Source organism: Rosa rugosa, chromosome 3, assembly GCF_958449725.1.
Source record: "Rosa rugosa chromosome 3, drRosRugo1.1, whole genome shotgun sequence".
NCBI classification, from domain to species: domain Eukaryota; kingdom Viridiplantae; phylum Streptophyta; class Magnoliopsida; order Rosales; family Rosaceae; genus Rosa; species Rosa rugosa.
This window is the reverse complement of record NC_084822.1, coordinates 7,487,952-7,510,273: the sequence shown is the minus strand read 5'-3', so window position 1 is coordinate 7,510,273 and position 22,322 is coordinate 7,487,952. Positions and strand designations below refer to the sequence as shown.

At 40.1% G+C, this 22,322-nt stretch overlaps 3 protein-coding genes and 1 pseudogene across 3 annotated transcripts in view; 2 read left to right on the top strand and 2 right to left on the bottom strand.

The window, feature by feature from the left end:
- Window positions 1-22,322, top strand: part of LOC133738496 (uncharacterized) — an 80,847-nt gene that overhangs the window by 22,669 nt on the left and 35,856 nt on the right. The gene's annotated exons all lie outside the window — the stretch shown is intronic.
- Window positions 918-7,511, top strand: LOC133739444 (UDP-glycosyltransferase 74E2-like; annotated as a pseudogene).
- LOC133739445 (putative cyclin-A3-1) lies at window positions 7,992-11,040 on the bottom strand. The gene is made up of 8 exons (XM_062167220.1): window positions 10,571-11,040; window positions 9,888-10,120; window positions 9,719-9,794; window positions 9,518-9,594; window positions 9,370-9,403; window positions 9,097-9,246; window positions 8,828-8,962; window positions 7,992-8,570 (listed from the first exon to the last, which is right to left on the bottom strand). Exons 1-8 carry the CDS (start codon window positions 10,868-10,870, stop codon window positions 8,502-8,504), a joined length of 1,074 nt encoding a protein of 357 aa, XP_062023204.1. The 5' UTR covers window positions 10,871-11,040; the 3' UTR covers window positions 7,992-8,501.
- On the bottom strand, window positions 11,659-19,819 carry LOC133736180 (homeobox protein HAT3.1). Its single transcript, XM_062163623.1, has 10 exons — window positions 19,630-19,819; window positions 18,146-18,359; window positions 16,129-18,002; window positions 15,691-15,856; window positions 15,379-15,502; window positions 15,171-15,283; window positions 14,514-15,092; window positions 13,014-13,343; window positions 12,390-12,479; window positions 11,659-12,290 (listed from the first exon to the last, which is right to left on the bottom strand). The coding sequence occupies exons 3-10, from the start codon at window positions 17,985-17,987 to the stop codon at window positions 11,931-11,933; spliced, it is 3,621 nt and encodes a 1,206-aa protein (XP_062019607.1). The 5' UTR covers window positions 17,988-18,002; window positions 18,146-18,359; window positions 19,630-19,819; the 3' UTR covers window positions 11,659-11,930.

The window sequence follows — 22,322 nt, the reverse complement described above, 5'->3', positions numbered from 1 at the left end:
CAGTACATCTAACTGGTCAAGAAACAGAACGGGTGGAAACCCATGTCCAATGGCAGTGAACAGTTTCTTGACTGGTCGACCCCTTGACATTTCTTGACAACGGGTGGACTTGCTCTAATGAAGTTGTCTTGGCATAAACGGTGCAACAGCAATTGTTAGGGGGGCTGTTCCAGTATTTAAATTTAAAGGCAATTTCATGTGCTAAGAGTCCGGTGGTGGCCGATGATAAGGGACTGTACATTGAAGTCTGTATTTCAAGACCCAACCACCAACACTTCGAACTTTAAGATGGAAATTGGTCATGAGAGGCTGAGGTTCAGTGTGCCTCATCACTTCACTTTTTTTGCCCCTGAACAGTATAAATGTTCTCAAGCAGTTATGAACAAGAGGAGTCTCCGAAAAATATTCAATAAGTTTGTTATATCCCATATCCTAATTTACAGCTTTTGTTTTGCTCATCACTCGTTTTGCTTGCCTTGCAGATCCTTAAGAGAGTTTTGGGTTAAAAGGGTTAGGACTGTGCGCTTAGCGATAGAGTATTTCCTTTCTTTACTTTCGTTGTTTTTTTTTTTTTTTTGAACGAAAATAGGTCAGCCCTTTCATTAAATTCAGCAAGCAGTACAAAAACGAAACACCTCAATGGGGTCGACAGAAAGCAATCGTTCCTTAGAACCTCAAAAAACCCTATTCTAAATGAATAGCATCCCAGAAAGGCTTTAGTACACCCACCTTTTAAGAAGTCCACACACCATTATTCTAACAAAAACCAAAAACGTCGAAGTAGGCATAAAAGGTAACAACTAAGGCACTGATTTTTGCGACCCAAAAACAAAGATTAAACTAAAATAGGTCCATCCTCTTTTTGTTAGAATCCCATGCTCCAATTCTCTAAGCTTTTAAATCATAAAGGAGTCAAAGTGACACTGGTCACCACTCGGTTTTTATGCAAGACAATGCACAGGTCAGGGTCCAGGCGTATTCCACTGGAGACGATCTCTGATGGTTGTGACGAAGGTGGCAAAGCACAAGCAGAAAGCATAGATGTCTATTTGGAGAGCTTGAGGAAATCAAGGTCACAAACTTTGGCTGAGCTTCTTGAGAAGCTTTCAAGCTCAGGGTTACCAGTTGATTGTATTGTTTATGATGCATTCATGCCTTGGCCTCTGGATATTGCCAAGAAATTTGGGATTCTTGGGGCTATTTTCTTCACAGTCTTGTGCTGTTGACACCATCTACTACCATGTGAAAAATGGATTGCTGAAACTTCCTGTGGTTGAGTCTGAAATATCGTTTCCTGGGTTGCCGACACTTAAGCCCTCAGACCTGCCATCCTTTCTATCTGATTTCGGGTCTTACCCGGCCGCCTATAAATCGGTTGTTGTGGATCAGTTCTGCAATGTTGACAAGGCTGATTGGGTCCTCTGCAATACATTTTATGAGTTGGAAGAACAAGCAAGTATATATATAGGAAGCTTTGTTATTTAAGTCTCTTTGTTTGGCTTTCATATGATTTTTGAGTTTCATAAACTAATGATTAATGTTACATAGACCATATGAATCTTTGTAGACTTCTGTAGCATTCATATGACATCTTTATAGACATTGTGTACCACATTACTAGACTAATTTTCATCATGAGCTAAGTACTCTTAGACTCTTTTGCTCTTCATATATAGGCGGTGGATTGGATGACAAAGTTTTGGCCAATGAAGACCATTGGACCAACTATACCATCTCGATCAATACTTGGATAAGCGTCTTGAAGATGATAAAGACTATGGTTTCAACATGTTTAAACCAAAGAGTGATGCCTGCATAAAATGGCTCAATGAACAGCCAAAGGGGTTTATTGTTTATCGTTTATGTGTCATTTGGCAGCCGAGCAGAAATTGAAGCTGAGCAAATGGAGGAACTGGCTTTCGGATTGAGGAGTAGTAAAAGAAAATTCTTGTGGGTGATTAGAGAATAAGAAGCAAGCAAGTAATGGAACCATGATCAAGCCACATCAGCAAGACCACATGACTAGTGATGAAGATGCACACAGGGAGAGCAATCCCAACCTTACAGCCAAGAATGGCGTGCAACAAAGATAAGGCATGCACTGTACAGTCTGCAGTCTGCAGCCTGCACATCCTTCACATACAAAGACAAACACCAACTCTGTACATGTAATAGTACAATAATTCAAAATGTCTCATAGGGTCTACACTAGTCTAGAATCCTCTATAGGCTTGTATAAATATATGTATCACAGTTCAATGTAAATTGAGGCAATTCAATATAATACACAACTACCTTTCTCTATCAAATCACATCCCTGCAGTAAAGTTTCTTATGGTATCAGAGCACCGAGCCTAACGACACTAATCCAAAAACCCTCCCTCCCTCAACCATGGTTAATCCAGTTTCCAATGCCTCCAATCCTTCTCCCTTACCATCAGATCCTTCCTCGTTTCCCCCAACCCATGTCTCCAACTTTTTCCCACTCAAACTCACCAAAGATAACTATTTGCTCTGGAAAGATGTGCTCACACTAGTTCTACAACACTATGACATGTTCAGCTTTGTTGATGGCTCAGAGCTCTGTCCACCCCCTCAGCTTAACAACCAAGTCAATCCAGCTCACTCTCAATGGCTTAAGAAGGACAGGACTTGTCGCATTTGGCTCATCTCCTCTTTATCTGAGCAGGTCCTCCCTTTGACTGTTGGCTCTACCACTGCGAGAGCAGTTTGGGTTACCCTTGAAAGGAGATTCGCATCCATCACAAGGTCTCATGTGCTTCAGCTCAAAAGGCGCATCCAAACTCTCCAGAAAGGCTCACGTTCCATTACTGATTACCTCCAACAAATCAAGGCTGTGAGCGATGCTTTAGCAGCTGCAGGTGCACCATTGGATGACACTGACCTTGTTGCTCACATCCTTCAAGGCCTTCCTCCTGAGTACGAGTCTTTCAGCACCTCTATCCGTGTGCGCGCAGAACCAGTCTCTACTGATGAACTTCATGGTCTTCTTCTCAGCCATGAAATCGATATAGAGCAACACAATGCCCAAACTCCAACTTTTCAGCCCATTCCCCCTGCCCAAGCCTTTGCAGCTACTACCTCTACCAGACCACGCCCTAACACTCGTGGAGCCTACTCTCACTTCCGCCACGACCCACGCCCACGACCCCCACCATCTTCTGCTCCACCCCGTTATGACCCTGAAAACCCCATTCTTCCTCTACTTCCCACCCCACCTTTTCCACCCAACCCTAACCTTCAGCAGCGACTAAGGCCTCGCTGTCAAATCTGTGGACTGAACAACCACCGTGCTCCAAAATGTTTTCATCGATGGAACCATTCCTATCAGGGTCGAGCTCCTCCAACCCGTTTCTCTTCTCAGCGCCCATCTTCCGGTGGCTCTACCCGCAACAACCACTCAGCCCTTTTCACTGATGGTTCTCTCACAGATCCCAATGATGAGTCCACCTCTTTGTGGTATCTTGACAGTGGTGCCACCAACCACATCACTGCTGACTTGAACAATCTTAGCGTGCACAACCGCTACAACGGTTCCTCCTCTGTGACCACTGCCAATGGCCAAGGTTTGCAAATTCAAAACACTGGATCTTCTACTGTCTCTGTCCCTAACACCAACTCTCAATTCCTATTAAGCAATATTCTTCATGTCCCTCATATCTCCCATAATCTTCTTTCTGCTAATCAATTTGTGACTGATAATAATTGTCAAGTTACAATAACTCCTACTCGTTGTTTTGTTAAGGACCTGTCGGGGAACCTACTGTTTCAAGCCCCTACTGATGGACGTCTCTACCCCATTCGTCTCAAGAAACCCAAGTCTCAACCAATTGCAATTCAACCCTCACCAGTCGCATTGATCAGTTCCGCTCCCTCTCCTTGTGGCACCAGCGCTTAGGACATCCATCTGCTCAAACACTACAACGCCTCCACTCCTGTCATCAAATCAAAGTCCTAGGCTCTCGTAGCTCTAGCTTTTGTTCATCTTGTCAATTCGGTCGAAAGACAAAGTTACCTTTTGCTCCATCAAGTTGTACTACAACTTTTCCATTGCAATTAATACGTTCAGACGTTTGGGGTCCCTCTCCTATTCCATCAGTTAGTGGCTACAAATACTATGTTGTGTTTATTGATGACTGGTCACGTTTTACATGGCTTTTTCCATTGCACTGCAAATCTGGCGTATTCAGTACTTTTCAAAAATTCAAACTCTTGGTTGAAAATCAATTCAATACAACTATTAAGACCTTCCGATCTGATAATGGAGGAGAATATAAAAGCTTAGCCTTTCAGAACTTTCTCTCCCTCAATGGGATCTCTCAACAGTTCTCTTGCTCGCATACGCCGGAGCAAAACGGGATGGCCGAACGCAAACATCGGCACATCATTGAGCTCACTCGTACATTGTTCGCTCAATCTGGTCTTCCCCTTGAATATTGGCCTGAGGTTGCTCTCACCTCCGTCTATCTAATTAATAGACTGCCCTCTTCCTCCACTCAATCAATCTCCCCTTTTCAAAAACTTCTAAACCATCCTCCTGATTACAACTTCCTCAAATCCTATGGGTGTGCTTGCTACCCATGGTTAAAACCTTATTCCACTCACAAACTTGATTTTCGGAGCTGCCATTGCATTTTTATTGGGTAAGGAACCAACCACAAAGGCTATCGTTGCCTTGACCCTAAAACAAGGAAGGTGTACATATCTCATCATGTCACTTTTGATGAAACCACGTTTCCATTTAAGAGACCTACTCCAACTTCTCCGCCAACTCTACCAACTCCATCCTCTCTCACTTATCTACCATTACCACCTTCCCAACCTACTGCACAACAACCTTTACCTCCACTTATCACACCATCGTCTCCTACTTCCCATCCCCGTACTCCTCCACCTCCTTCCCCAACACCGCCTCCCCCACCCCCACCCCCACCACCACGTCAAAGGCCCAGACAACCACCTGGTCCACCATCTCATCCTATGCAAACTCGCTCTAAAAACAATATATTCAAGCCTAAAGTCCTCACCACCAAGTACCCATTCACTAGTGCCTTCCTTACTTCCACCACTCACTTACCTACACCTCAAACCTAGCTATCACCAAGCTGCCAAGGACCCCAAATGGGTCGCAGCTATGACGGAAGAAATTGATGCCCTACATCGCACCGGTACTTGGCAGCTTGTCCCTCCACATCCATCTCAAAATTTGGTGGGTTGTAAATGGATTTTCCGCATTAAGCAACGAGCAGATGGTACAATAGAACGCCATAAGGCTCGCTTGGTAGCCAAAGGCTTTCATCAACAAGCAGGTATTGATTATCAAGAAACCTTCAGCCCTGTTGCAACTTCTACCACCATTAGAGTTGTCCTCTCCCTTGCCGTGCACCATGACTGGCCAATCTCTCAATTGGATGTCTCTAATGCCTTCCTTCATGGTCGCCTTCAAGAAGATGTGTTCATGACACAACCCCAAGGATTTCAAGACAAAGATTGCCCTCACTATGTGTGTAAACTACACAAGTCACTCTATGGGCTTAAACAAGCCCCGAGGGCATGGTATGAAGAATTGCATCACTGCTTGCTATCTCTTGGCTTCACCACTTCTTCTGCTGACCCATCACTCTTTGTCAAATCTGATGGATGCCTCACCTACCTTTTAGTCTATGTTGATGATATTATCCTGACGGGCAACTCTCCTATATATTGTAAGTATCTCATCACACAACTTAGCAATAAATTTTCAATGAAAGACTTGGGTCCTCTTCATTTCTTCCTTGGTCTTGAAGTGACACGTACCTCTGACTCCCTTCATCTTTCCCAAGCCAAGTACATACATGACCTTCTCAATAAACATCACATGTTGGATGCCAAGCCCACTCCCACACCTGAGAGCAGTACTAAACTTGATCATCTCAGTGGTGTTCCCCTCTCTGATCCATCCACTTACAGATCTATGGTTGGGGCACTACAATACTTAACCTGGACTCGCCCAGATATATCCCACGCTGTCAACCAAGTATGTCAGCATATGCACTCTCCTCGCTCTCCTCACCTAGTGGCTGTCAAAAGAATTTTTCGCTACCTAAAAGGGACACCGGATTTGGGTATCAAATTCACCAAAGGCCCATCCTTGCTCACAATTTTCACCGACGCTGATTGGGCTGGTTGCCCTATAGATCGTCGTTCCACCTCTGGTCACTGTGTATTTCTAAGCAACAATCTCATCTCTTGGCGATCGAAGAAACAATCATCTGTCTCTCGATCCTCCACCGAAGCAGAGTATCGTGCCATTGCCAATGCAGTTGCCGAAGTTCTCTGGTTATGTTATTTATTTCGGGATCTTCACATTTTTCTACCCCATCCACCAACTTTCTACTGTGACAACATCTCAGCTTTAGCCCTTGCTGCCAACCCAATTCTCCACCATCGCACAAAACACATAGACACTGATTTTCATTTCATTCGAGAACCAGTAGCCACCAAGGCTATCCGCCTCTCACATGTTTCCTCTGCTTTCAATCTCGCTGATGTGTTCACCAAAGGCCTGCCGAAGCCACGCTTCCATCTTCTCATTTCCAAGCTAATTGCCCAGATACCGTTCAATAGCTTGCGGGGGCATAATGGAACCATGATCAAGCCACATCAGCAAGACCACATGACTAGTGATGAAGATGCACACAGGGAGAGCAATCCCAACCTTACAGCCAAGAATGGCGTGCAACAAAGATAAGGCATGCACTGCACAGTCTGCAGTCTGCAGCCTGCACATCCTTCACATACAAAGACAAACACCAACTCTGTACATGTAATAGTACAATAATTCAAAATGTCTCATAGGGTCTACACTAGTCTAAAATCCTCTATAGGCTTGTATAAATATATGTATCACTGTTCAATGTAAATTGAGGCAATTCAATATAATACACAACTACCTTTCTCTATCAAATCACATCCCTGCAGTAAAGTTTCTTAGCAAGGTCCCAAAAGGGTTTGTGGAGGAGACATCTGCAACGGGTTTTGCGGTATCCTGGTCCCCAACTGGAGGTTTTGGCTCATGAAGCAGTTGGTTGCTTCATTACACATTGTGGTTGGAACTCCACATGACCACATTGGAGGCTTTGAGTTTGGGGGTTCCAATGGTTGCAATGCCTCAATGGACCGACCAAAGCACCAATGCCAAGTACATTATGGATGTGTGGAAAACTGGGATCAGTGCTCAAGTTGATGAGGAAGGGATCGTGAGGCAAGAAGAAGTAGAGCATTGTGCAAGTGAAATATTGGAGGGAGAGAGCGGAAATGAAATACAAAAGAATGCTAAAGCATTGAAAGAATTGGCTAGAAAGGCTGTGGATGAAGGTGGAAGTTCTAACAAGAACATTGATGAGTTCATTGCAACTCTGGTTCATCGCTAACTGATGTTGATCGAGGAGCTGTTTTGATGGTATCCCTCAATGTCATTGCGAAAAAGAGTCTTTGACAAATAAAAAGTGGTTCTGTAATAAACTGAAAACTGTGCAATTTCATGTGTACTCATTTGTTGCATATATTCTGCAATAATTGCAATTAGATTGAAAACGTAGAGATGATTTAAATGGACCACAAGAGTAAAACACAAGATAGATTTGTTAACGCGGGAGGTTGAGGTTGAAGTTGAGGGTGAGGCTACTTGTAGATATATATGGTACTGAATTGATTCCAGATCAATAACATTCGACTTCTATCAATCAATACAACCGAAGGGAAAACAGTAGAACCAATGTGCGAAGATTAGAAATACATCAAAGGAATTCGGTGCAAAAAATTACCTTACTCTATATGAAGCTTCCAAGGAACCACATTGAAATGAAGATAATTAGGCAAGAATCAAAATTAAACTTCAGAAAAAACTTGGGTCCACATTGTTCGGAAGTGTCCGTGTCTCCAAATTCTCTTTTATTTGCATACTTTAGCTGATTGTTTCTCTATTTCTTGAAAAAAACCTTACAGAATACTCAAATTAACTTATTTAACATGATAATCCATAAAGCAGTTTACAGAATCGTGCGAGATCATAAACACAAACAACAATACAGGTGCTTAGAAAACTCTTTCGAAGTTGGAGAGCAGAGGAGATCAAAACTTGGGTCTCGGATTCAGACATCAAGAAGAATTTGATGCCTCAAGAAGTTACTAGTAATCCTGGATTTCAGGGCCACCACAATTTACAAATATCTGGTCGGCAAAATTAGTGCAGTCAAAAATATTATGTGTCCAAACAACCTATTCAGTGTAATCGGCAGTCTTTAGGCTCCATCATGTATGATTTAGCAGCTTCAAGTTTATCAGCAGCCAGCTCTTACTAGGAAATGTGTTGAAGAAATTCTTCAAAACTAGGTCAGACTTCAGAAGTCAGCTTCATTCAGAATCTTGCTGCTTTTCCTTCTTCACAAAACAATAACATTCGGACCTAAGACAAACTTTCTCATGCACAAATCTAGCACTTAGTTGATGGCCTCAAAATAAAGTGCAGGAATCTCAGAGTGTGAAGACAATGTTGCTACGCACTTAAACTGTCCAAAAAATGTCAAATCCGTCAAGACCAGATAAAAATTAGTGAAAAGCAGCATGACATTTCCTAAAACTGTCGAGTTAATTTCAATATGGACTCCTAGTGTATTTCTAGAAATGCACAGACAACTTACACAGGTACTGTAATTTCCAGCCATTTACAAATATATAAGCCCTTTTGGAAGTTAAACTCAGCATATAAAAAATTTGCATGGGACAGTTTCAAGATGCAAATTACCTGAACATAAAACTACATTACCTTTGCTTGCATATATTTATCTCTAACTGCTCGCAAATTGTTTCCGCTTTTATTCAGCTGCAAGTCATGAAGGGCGAGGACACAATCTTGTAAGTCAGATGGTTTATAACCAGAATAGCATTGCAAGTCCCAGCTCTGCAACATATATAGAGGGATCAATAATCTTCAAAATATTTCTAACAGTCTCAATCAGTATTAAGTTGCAAGATTTCAACTTTAGATAAAATTCACAAGTTCACAAGTACTAAGTCCGCTACATTGTTTCTTACCCAGGGATGAACCTCAGGCTGGATTGTGAACCTTGTAAGAAAAACCGCTGATGCAGCAATAACTGATGGTAGGAATCGAACACAGCAGTAGTCAAGCAAACTTAGTTCCGCAAGATAACCACCCAAGAATTCAAACTGCAGATCCGAAGACTGTAAAGCAAGGAAAAAAAAAAACATTAACAAATAAAGGCGAAGAAAAGTAAACAAACATTTGTACCAAAAAAAAAAAAAAAAAGTAAACAAACATCAAAACAATATAAACTGCTCTCCTACTTTGGAATTCTCTTGAGCAGCTCTTGCAAAGATTCTGCAAATCAAAAAAGCAACATTACTGAATTTTCAGACACTAACCACATAGGTTGAAGAAAAAGAACAGCAGAAACAACATGGAAGACCAAAGACGTCTGAAAGGATTACATGCCTGAGAAAATTCTTTGTTGTGGGAGTATAGATCTCAAAGTTCAAGAATTTGAGTACATCTTTCTCCATTTCCAACACCTGAAAGTTAGATACAAAGTTCAACCTGAAGCTTAAATAGCTCGGTAATACAGATCGAAAAGGAAAGTACTTGAAAGACACATATTCAGCAGCGACGGGGAACAAAGACAGTCAAATCAGTCACCTCTTCTATCATGTAGGAATTATCTGTTATATAGCAGAACTCTTCAATACGTGGAGGACAAATCTCTTCGTACTTCCTGCATCACACAACCAGTCTCAAATTACCATTTCAAGAATCTGTGGACGACTTTTGAGCAATAATAAAGCTAATACGCTGTTCAAGTTCTTACGAGGCAATAAACATGCACGCAACACCAAGAAGCTGTAGCTTGTTCTTGCTGATAACGTGTGAAGAAAGGTATCTGTCGATATATGATACGGTAAGATAAAGGGTGTCTGAAACAAACTTGTATTCCTCCGCAACCTCCACCAACCAATCCACCAGGACTTCTCGCATGTGTTCTGAAATACAATTCTGCACCTTCTCCATGTAACCACATAATGGTCTATTCTTCCCCTCCACCTGAATCACACACCACCATCAGCCTCAGCTTAAATACCACTATGCTACCAAAAATGTTCACACAGACAGAAAACAAAAATCTAATAAAGAAAAGTTCAAACTCATTTCGACTATTTGAGCTAAGCTTCTTCCAATTTCAATGACCATAACTACAACCAAAACTATTACTAATCATAAACAACCATATCCATGTTAAATGAAGTCATGAAAGCAAAAATCTGCCACCGGGTTTTCATACATCTAAAACTGGATTCTCATGTATCATTTCCCAGATAAAATTTCAACACAAAAGGCAATGATTCTAATATTATGAAAACCAAATTCTGATCCATTCCAAAACCCTAGAGCCAAATGCAAAATCCAAAACACCAAATTCCAAATCTCAACCACAAAATCCATATACCCAATTGAGAATTTGAAATACTATCAAACTCCAAATCAGAAGACTACCTCCAATTTACGAAGATGCTTATACATAGAAGGCGAGTAAGCACATTTGACCGGATCAATCGAGCTCACATCAATCTCCGTCTTGAGTCCCTCCTCTTCTTCTTCCTTCTTCTCCTCCGGCGACTCAATTTTCGGTTTCTTCGGTGCCGATTTCGGAACCGAAACGAGATCCGGCGAGTTGGTGATCTCTCCCAGTACGGATCGCTGCTTCTTGGACGCCGAAGCTTTCAGGGCCTCCGCCGCCGAGGCTCGCTTCTTCGTCGAGCGCGTGGTGTAGACGCTGTTTCCTTCGTCGCACATGATTCAATTGATTTGGGGATTTTTTTTCTTCTTTTTTTTTGTTTCCAAATGAAGAAATGAAAACTGCGAAGAAGATTGGAATCCGGATATGGGATTGAGAGCTGCGTTGGTTAAAGCCATAGACGGAATGGCGGTATTTTCCGTTTTCAAAATCGCTGTTCCCGCTCTAAGTTAGTTATGTTCTACACTCTGCTTCTACGACGTCGTTTATCAGATTGTGATATCTAGGTAACATGACGACTCACGTCTATTTATCCATCTATCTATATTATAAAGCTAAGCACTCATGCTTCTACGACGTTGTTTATTGCCTCTGTGATATCTAGGTCACATCAATATTTATTGGCCAGGGTGAAGTGACAACTGGATGATGTGTGTGGTGTTACAGGTTTTTGTTAAATGGTTCATCTACAGTACATTAATGTATCGATGCATCAAATAAACTAGCTCGATACAGAGGTAGAATAATTCGAGATCAAGTTAAGTTACTCTACTTATGCATGGAGTCAGTCCACTTGTGTATCGAATCTAGTTTACTTGATGTATTTGTACATTAATATACCGTAAAATTTTTCCTTATTAAATGTCAATCAAGCCGAGAGTTTGAATGGTGCAATCTGTTGTGGTGAGTGACTTTATAGTCGGCCAACCGAACCCGTTTATTAATACTGTAGTGCTCATGTGGACAAGAATGGAAGCATACAAGCTGTGCCGGGAGGAAGAGAAAAAAAATTCCAAGTTCTGAGCACGTTCCATACTGAGATGAACATGAAAGAAGAGAGATAATGTGACAGAAGATGTTTAACTGCAAGAGCAATACTTGGAGATTTGGAATTGGTGATGAGCTAGTTATACAAGAGAGCTGTCTAAAGCATTTGTGAGGGAGGATAGTTTACTTAAAAGCTGACTTAACCTGAAACAACAACCAGCTACACTACCAAACAAGATGGGTCTCAACTCAGGATTAATCCTTCAAGATGGGGCAGAATTCTTGACCCACAAGGCTCATCTTGCAAGGGGTAAATGGTTCAAATTAATCTCCTAATGATCAAAATTTAAATCAAGCAACAGATTTCCGTCGTCTTGTAACTCGACCACCTTTACTACTAGTTTCTGGTGGTGTCTTAAATTTTTCATCAAGATCCGATCCCCCAGGATCCAACCTTGATTTTCTCTTTCTACCCTTTGGAGTACTAGTCTTCGCTCTACTGCTTTTTGGAGTCGCCGATTTATTATCCTTCACATCCTGACTGCAACCTGCCACCGCATCATCTGTCCCTGGTGATTCATTCTTCTGAACTCCATCGTGAACAGCATCTCTGATATTAGTCTCTGCTTGGTTAGGTTGTTTTCTCATAGCTTGAGGCACGGCCAGACCTGCTTTCACACAATGGCGAGCATTTTCAAACCATTTGCTTACCTGTAACAAGACAGCGACACAGAAAACAGTATATAAGGTAACATTCTTTTTGAAGAATAGAAACTGTAATGCTGATGCTGGTAAGCGAGAAGGTCTAACCTGCTTAGCCATGACTCCTAGTTCTTGGGCCAGTCTTTCCTTCATACTTCGGTCTGGGTATTGATTTTCCTTGAAGGATGCATAGAGTTGCTGAGATAAAAGTTCACAGAGAGTATTTAACCCTTCCTTTAAAGGAGTAACAGAGTTTTGAAATTATCAATCACAACCATACATATATCATACAAATACACACACACACACACTATTGTACAGTATAAACTCTTGCTATAGAGAGGGCTACCACTATTTTTTATTTAAAGGAGGAACACGTTGGGGGGCACACTCCGCATATTAGTTCTATAGTTTAAACTGTTTATATTTTAAGCTTCAACTGAAGGCACTGAAAGCAGACACACAATAGTTACTTGCTCTCAAGTGCAAGATAGAAAAGAATGAATCGAGTGACACAAGAAAGATGAAAAATTGAATCCATATGGTAGGGAGACTAGATGATTAAGACAACAGAATACGAAAACTAGACTACTGAAAGCCCTTTACACTTCATTCCTTTTGGTTAATTTTCAGAACCCACATATTTGGTTCACATGCAATACACAAATATTTGCTAAACCAATTTTAAAATTCAGAAGCTAGAAAGAGTAGAAACAACTCAAACCATATTACCTGAGTTACAGCTTCCCCGAGTCTTCTATATTTTGATGCTCTAACTCTCCCACTAGTAGAACCAGACTTAGGAGAGCTTTTAAGCGATTCATTTGGGGAACTGCTGTTATCTTTAGCACTTGACTTTTGTCGAGGTGTTCTTCTAGGAGTATGCTCATTCTTGTCTGGATCATCTTTTATATCTTTGGAGGTTATTCCATTCTTAATGGTTGAGGGTTTTCCTTTTAGTGACGCTGGAGAGACTTGTCCAGTGCCTTTCTTCCTTTTCCTTGGTGCAGCAGTTTCATTATAATCTTCATCGTCACTTGTAGGAATATTTCCATATTCCTCCTTTAGATATCAAAGTAAACAGAACAAACATCAATTAGTAGACAGCTGAATAGAATAAGACCTTTTCTTTGGTCAAAAGGGACAGATCAAGACCAAAAAAGCAATATCTTATATATTAAGCATTTGAGAAAGGCCTAACGTGTAACTCTAAATCCCCAACAATGCCCTGGGCTAAACAAAACATTAAAAGAAAAGACAGCAAGGTAAAAGGGGAAGAACAGTAAAAAACGCACGAAAAAATAAAACTGTAGTTTCGTACTCTTTTTTCTTTTCTTTTCTTTTTTTTTTGTGAGATAATGTCAATTGGCATCCGTGTGCCAAAGAGGCTAGTAGTAATGAAACACCTACATAACCTAACTATAGATTAATGCTCATGATCTTTCAGGGACAACTTTATTCCTCTCTACAAGATAAATAAAGAAGAACCAGCAATGGAATGAAATTTAATACAAACCTTTATGAATATAGCACGTCCTGCATATCAGTTTCAGTTAATATCTATTTCAAAGGCAAAGGCCACAATTTTGAATCATTACCCACTATAAATATAAGAAGAGTAGATTCTCAGACATGCATATTCGTGAAATGTCATGTAGAACATGGAGTTAGCCAAGACTCTATGAGCCACATGAGGCTACTCACGGTTATAAATGGCACAATTAGTTTTCAGTTTGAATTGGATCATAGCCAATCCATTTCTGGATCAGTAAAAATTTTATTTGTAGTTGAATTAGTGTTCTCACATACAAGTTTAAGCAAAACCCTTCGTCTTTTTAAAGAGATACAATGTGGAATGGAGACGAGTAAAGATGAGAGAAGATAACTTGCACTGCTCCCAAACATACAATATGCACTATAACATGATAAATGCCCGAGCTAGGAAAACTTTTTCAGGTCTCTCCAAGCAAAAAAATCCTGAAGTGATAATTTTTGGATTCATATGCATAAAAAAAAAAAAATTAACATCTCTATCAGGTCAGAACTAATAGGTTGTACTTTGAGAAAGGACATAGTTTCAACAATCAAAATTCAGAGGCCTATAATAACATTTATTACCACATCTATAAAGATGATAGTCTTATTCCCCAATGCAAAAACCCATATACATTAAGCAACTTGTGGTGGCAAATATCAGAAAAGGTAGCAAATGGAGAGGAGAAAGACACTCACATCATGCAGCTTTTTGTAGTCCAGCCTCTCTACGTGCCTTTTCCCAGAAACAGGTGTTGAACCATCTTGGCCAGGATCTGACTCTAATAAAGATGATATCTCATCTTTTATGGAATGTCTCTTCTGCCCACGTTTAGAACTTTTTTCACCAGAGCCTCTAAGAAGCGTACTTCCTTCCAACAAAGATGACTGGGGCCCTTCACCATTTTCAAAAGACTTATTATCCTCATCTAGTACAGCTGCGAGATCCTCAGAGTCAGATGTAAAATCAGAGCTTGAACTGTCCTGCTTAACATCCTCTGTGGGATCTGGAGCATCAGGATTGAAATCACCATCCTCTGAATCATCAGAAGGAAGCCCTAAGTACTGCTCATCATTAGTTTTTGGGGTCTCAAGTCCATCAGATGCTGATGCATATTCAGATTCATCGGAACTTGATTCTGCTTCCTGAACTTCCTCATCCGTCTCTGGACCATCAGGGTCATAATCATTATCATCAGAATCATCTGATGGAAGTCCCTGGTTGTTCTCCTGATGCTGTCCCGCTGATGCTGCAACAGCTGCTTCAGGAAATACCTTCTGCATATGAAATAGGAGAAAGGTAAGAGATAACAGTATTTAATTAGAAGACAGAACAACTGCAGCTTTTGACAATACCTCCCAGCTGTCAGTAATAGAGAGATCTGTTCCTTGAGAGTCATTAAGCAATTCAATGCTATCAACTTTGCAGTCACATCCAGGGCATAACCAACCCTCATCATCAGGCGGAACTGCAAGCCCAATAAATATATAAATAGATAAATAAATAAATAGCGACAGAAGAATCATAAATAGTAAAGAACAAGGGATGTGCTGTAGAAATTACTTTCTTCACTCAACAGAGGCGGTTCCAGACAATACTGGTGGAATCCACGGTCACAAGCCCCATCACAGAGTATGATGTCATTATCAGCATACACATCCTTGGACCCACATTTTGCGCAGAATATCTGCCCAATATTTTACAAGTTTAAAATAGAGTTATTCTTCACATAGGCCAATATGCCAAAAGGAAAAAAGTCATACAACATCATTATCATGTGAAAGGAAAGATAAAATGAGTGGCCAACATATCTTAACAATAGAAATAGAATTTTTTTGAAAAGTAGAACTGCTTAAAATAGAAGAATTCTCCTACATCCTCACTGTCAATCTGTCCGTCTGAATCAAATAAAGATTCTGGAAACATTCCTTCGGCACATAGTGAATCAAGACGTTGAAAAAGATCTCTTATTTTCAATTTGCGTCGAAGTATTTCAGAAGTAGCTCGTTGAAGCTCCTTCTCTGGCCTTATTTTTTCTAGGCTGCAAAATCACAAATATAGTCAGATGCCAAAGCTCAAGGTTTATGCACCTGAAGAAGAAGAAAATCAAAAATGAACAAAATGAAGAACAGAACAAGGCCACTCCAAGACACGTGATTGTATTTCAGTACTCAACAAGGGTAGAACTTTCAACATACGATTCTATTCCTCCAGTATCTCATAAATAAAAATCAACTAAAGAAATAAAAATTGCATAATAACTACGCTGATAAAATAAAAAGAACAAAAGATTGTGTAATACAACTTATGCACCTGTTTCCTTTCCAACCTTCACCAGAATAAGCATCAATAAGAGATTTCTCATAGTTTATCCGGTTCAGAAAATATCTCAGATGTGACCTGATCCTTGAAAATTCATCAGCTGCAACTCTTTCCCTGTGTTTCTTCTTTCTCTTCTTCCTTTTTCCCTCTTTCTCATTGCTTACATTAGCAACACTATTACTTGATTCAAGTGTTGCAACATTATTACTTAATTCAGGAGCTTCAGGTTTCTCCGCCGTCCTTGAGCGCAGAACTCTGTCACTGCTTACCAAAGATCTCGACTTTTGTCTTGAACTTGAATTTCGCTTGTCCTTGCAACCGAACTGGCTAGAAATTTTAGATGCATTCTCAGACGCTGTTTCTGATGGCTCAAGACTAGAATTTTGGGCCGCATTGTTCGTGTGTGGTTTGATTAGTTCATCAGTATCGTCCTTGCTTGCATCTTCAACGGGTGGTTCCAAATGCCCAACAACAGAATTCTTCATCTCTTCAACAGAAGGGCCCGATTGTTCAGAAACAATGGAGCTGGATACTGCAGTGCAAGTTTTAACTTGATCATTTTGGGAAGGTAAAAGGCCAAGCTGATCTCTCTGTTCCTGTGGTTCACAAGGTACACTTCCTGAACCAGATTCATTGATCTGATCCGATGCAGTTTGGAGATAGCATGAAAGTTTTTCAGTCTGACAAGTCTTGCTCACAGCTTCAAGAGGCAGTCCCGCTTGTTCACTAAGAGAAGTAACACTCGCAACTTCATTAACCACCTGCAACTGTTCGTTGCCACCACAGCTGGCTACTGGGATAATAGTTTGTAATGGTTCATCTTGTACAAAATCAGAGCCCATATTCTGGTTCTCTTCTGCTGGTTCACTATATGAAGTTCCAGAATTCACATTATTTGTCTGTTCCAAAGTCTTTTTCACACCTTCACAAGGCAGTACCGCTTGTTCATTAAGAGAACTTGTGTTCATATTTTCACAAAATGACTGCAATGGTTCATTACCATCACAGCTTTGTAACCCTTCGTTTTGTGGAACATCAGAGCCAAAATGCTGCTTGTCTTCTGCTAGTTCACTAGATTGAGTTTCAAAACCAAAATTATTTGTCGGTTCCAATGTCTTGCTCACATCTTCAGGAGGCACTCCTGCTTGTTCATTAGGAAAAGTCGTGTTCACAGTTTCACTAATGAACTGCAATTGTTCATTGCCACAGCTGGATACTGGAATAATAGTTTGTAAGATTTCATTTTGAACAATATCAGAGCCGATATGCTGCTTTTCTTCTCTTGTTCCGAAACCAAAATCATTTCTCTGTTCCAGTGAAATCTGTTCAGAGCATGAAGTTTTTCCAGTCTGACAACCCAGATCTTCATGAGGCTCTTCACAAGGCAGTTCCAATTTTTCAGCAAGAGAATTCTTGGTCACATTGCCAGAAAATGATTGCAAGTGGTCACTGGTAGTACAACTAGATAATGCTGTTCTGATTTGTAATGGTCCATTTTGAATGTTTTCAGAGGTGGAAGGATGTCCGTGTGCTGATTTGGTAAGAATGTTTACAGCAGTACCTTGACTAATGTTGCTCACATCTTCAGGAGGCAGTCCCAATTGCTCAGGGTGAGACTTCTCAGTCAAATTTCCAAATGACTGTGATTGATCATCATCATTGGATGCGTTGCAGATTTCCTGTAGCTCATTTTGAAGAACATCACAACCAATCTTTTGCTTGGTTGATTCACTATATCCGCTTTCTGAACCAATGTCATGTGTCTGTCCTGACGTACTTTCTTCTTGGCATTTTGCAGTTTGACTGCTCACACATTCCAGAGGAATATCCGGCGGTGCAGCATCAGCCATATTCAGATGGTAAGGCTATACACAGATAAATATCAGTAACTCTATCTGTTTGATTCACAGTGAACAAATTGAATTTCTTTCTTTGAGGGTTTGAACCCTATGGACAAAGGTATAGATGACATTCAGATAAGTAAAGTGGCTATTAACTGATCAAATACCTCATTTCCAGTCTTCTATCTTACGTATAAAAATTACAAAACCTTCAGCATGCAACAAAAATCCAACTTTGCATCCACCGCGAACTTGACAACACAAAAGAATTGTCACTCGTGTAGTTTCATCTGATGTTGTTGCGTTGATGCACACCATACACCAGCAGGACTGAAAAGATTATAAAATAGCTATCCAGATATCAAGGGTAAGACCCCTCACCTATTTAGGAAAGAGAAAAACAAATTGTCAAACATCCTCTAATAAAAGGTCAAATTGGACAACATGTAATGACTCATGAAGCCTACAATGAAAAGGATTGATCTTAAGACAAAGGTTTCGTGGAAGTACAAGGTAGCAAAAGACGGGGCATACGAAGTGATAAGAAAGTAAGAGAGAACTTTTCAATTGCTAAAACTAGCTACTACATTAAACACTGATAAAACAGCTTATGAGAACAAGGTTGCTGTGGCAACTCCAAAAAGTTTGCACAGGGAATAAACATTATGAAAGGCAAACTCGCAGCATTTCATTGTGTGCCAGCTTATTTAGCACCTTATTGTGACACTAAACCTACATTTGAAATGCCTCTTGGAAACCAATCATCCAAGTAAACTAGTAACACAAAATAAGTTTTTCGTAACCACCTGAAATGAGGACCTATCAGTGAATTATAACATGGATATGAATGGTTGAGATGTATCTCATCTACCAGGCATCTTCTTCATTTATATCCAAATTAACAGTAAAGAAAAGGGTTCTTTACTAGTGCTCTCGCTCTCTATATTTGAACCACTAATTAGGTGAAATTTTGTTTAAATGCATAGTTGAGGTGTTAATCACACAAAACAAGCGAGAACTCTGTCAAGTCAACGCAACGCTACCCTATATATACAGAAAAGAAAATGTGTCTACGTGTGTTTATTACCTTTCAAAAACAATATAGAAAAGACATGGCATTCATGAAAAAAAAAAAAAACAAAAATAAAGTTTGGCCAATCTTCAATGTTAATATAAGAAAACAGAAAACTCAAGAATCAATACCTAGAGCTTTACACAGTAAATGTCGAATGTAGCATGGGTGCTTCGCATGCCGAATCTAACTACATTAAACATCATTCGCCTACTTAACTATTTCCAGCTACTGCACTTTGAGCTAGCAACCTAAAATCGCCATTTCGGCGCATAATTCAAAACATTCTAGCTCACAATCTAGCTCAAGATGCAGAGAATAACCACGAAAAGAACGAAAAACTACTCAATCTGCAAACTGAGCTCACTTCATCACCACACAACAACAACAACAACAACAAAAAACCACTAACATTCTCTCTCAGCACAATCAAAACAGCTCGAAATGGATTCAGACTAAGTTCAGGCAACTTCCCGCAGCAAAATCAAATCGAAGAAACGCGAAAAAAGGGAAAAACCAAAAACCTAGCTTTTGAAAAAGTAAGCAACGAAATTTTACATCGGTAAAAGTCACCTTTACCTTGGCGTAGCTGGTGAATCTAGTAGTTTCGACCGTGAAGTTGCAGAGAGAGAGAGAGAGAGAGAGAGGTTGAGTTGATCTGTGGTTGGTTGTGTGGCTCTCCCGATAATCGTTCACACCGCCGAAGAAAAGAAGCGGTTCTCACTAGACGCACTCCTCTATAAATCTGGGCCACCGTTGCTGCAGTTTCACCCAGCCTTTTCTTTTTTTGGTGGTACTGGTTGACCCGAACCCGAACCCGAACCCGAACCCGAACCCGAACTCGGGAGACAGACTCGGAATTTTTGGGGAAACACGTCAACCGGCCAGGTGTTAGTTAACAAGGCGGTTATGTTACCCGTTAAGTCACCGAAACCCGATGAAAATTTTGAAAACCCTAAAACAAGAAAGAAGAAAAATAAACCAAAAAAATATGTATTGAAAACCCTCAAATGTAGTTTTACTCTTTTCCAAAAACACATTGTGTTTTCCACTTTTCCAGTGGCCTTTTCTTCTTGAAGATTGTTTTTACTTTAAATTCTCAAAAATAAAATGAAAAATCAAAGTTAACTTAAATACTAACTAATGAAAAAGAATATCTAGAAGTCTCAAATAATCTCTAGTAGACAACTATGAAACAAAATCATGAAGCAAATTCCACCAAATCAAACCTGGAGAATAAAGGCCAAATTTGTAAAAGTGTCTGTAACTTGATTTCCTTCCCAAAAAAATGTATTCTCCTATTCAAGATTATTAACAGTAATATCTTCATTTACGGTATAAATTTTCCTGATTTTGGTATGCATTTGTTGATTGGGGGGAATTACCCTATGGCCGAACTGATCTCATGCATTTACAAGTGACATGCTCTCAATATAAACTAGAGGTGTCATGAATTCAACAAACAGTCGACTATGGAAGGCCTAGAGCCTACACCCAAGAGATGTCTCCATGAGTTGGACCCAAAAGGTTCTAGAGCCTAGCCTACACCCAAGAGACGTCTACATAAGTCGGACCCAAAAGGTTAGAGAGAGCCTAGCAAAGTGTCGATGAGCTTAAACATCGTAGAACTTGCACCTATGAGATACGTACGATTGATGAGCCTATGCCCATAAGGTGTGATAATAAGACTTACAAGGTAACTGCCTAATTGCACAATTGCCTGACCCACAGGGTCATTGATATTGCACTACAGGGGTAACTGACCCAAGGGGTTACTAAGAACACACCTGTTTCAGTACTATTCCAGGTGTCAACGGACAAAAGCGCTATTTATGCCAAAGTTGGTTGAGGTCCTACATGAGGTGGAGGAGGAGGCACTGCTACCTTCTCTCAGCGGTCATAAATGACGAACTGAGGTGACATTGGTCCGTTCTATAAGTAAAATGTTGGCACATTGATCCGTCCTATAAATAAAATGTTGGCACTGCCGGTGCCAATACTGCAGATGGATGATGAGTTGCTCTTGGCTCTTGCTATCCCTCAAGAAGGTGGGAGACTTACTATTTCTATGCAAATAAGAAAGCAGGCCGGTAGACCCAAAGGAGTAAAAAGCAAACCAGAAGAGGGTGTTTTTAAGCTAAAACTGAACAACAGGAAGTGTCCACAGAGTAAATAAAATAGTCGTAAACAGGATAACTCAACTTTCTTTTCCACAATCAATCCAATGTTCAGGAGAAATCTCATTCTTAGTCTCGACAGAAACTTAATGCCAAATAAAAAGAGTCTATTATGGTAGAGAGAGTATTCGGTGCACCGACCTGCACTTATACTAACAGAAATGAACTGCTAGATAATATCAAGTATATATTTTCTTTTTTTGTTAACAAAAAATGTTGCCTATAAATATCAATTGCTGAAATATGTTGGATATGTTGGTTCACTCTCACCGTTGGTGCATAGAAGAATTCTCCAATCCGTTATGGTAAGGTGTGTCAGCTGCTCCAACAATTGCGGTCATGAGAAGGTCGATGTGGGAAAGTTATATTATGGTCCTGGATCACGGTGTACATGGTGATTCCGGTTGATATTATTTGCTCATATAATTTGTACTTATTTTTTATTAGTCTATTAATTCAACTTTTATTTCACTCTTGCAAGATACCCACAAAATTTTAGTGATATTATTAGCTCGAACCACTATATGACAGTCCCGGACTACAAAATAATTACTCGATCGATGTTCATCTCATACACACGCATGTAAATGATATCCGAAAGGTTCTTCTCAAGAATTTTCACTCGCACATAATGTTCATGTAGACTGTGTTACCGCTATTGTTGAAACAATCTTCTTCGTTGTTGTTGTTGTTTTTCCTTTGCCCCTATTTTTTCACCATTATGTAGTGGTAGTCCACTAGTCTGAGTGGTGAGAAACGACGTCGAATTGTTTTCAAATGCAGATACCTAATGCCTATTGGTTTACTTGGGCCTATTACCCAATGCAAAATGTTTAACCGAGACGCATGCTTTTGGACTTGAAATATTGAACGGAGGAAAATATGGCACTAGGAGGGCAACAACATAGACACGATTTATTAAGAATTTCCAGCATTATAACATACATAATCTATTAGAGTATTTCCAATAGTAATAACTCTTTGCATAGCTAAAAGTAGCTAAAACTGTAATATAACTAGTTACTTTTTTAGTTATGCTCCAGCAGAATATATATCTAAATCCCAAGTAATATATATCTAAATCCCAAGTTAAAT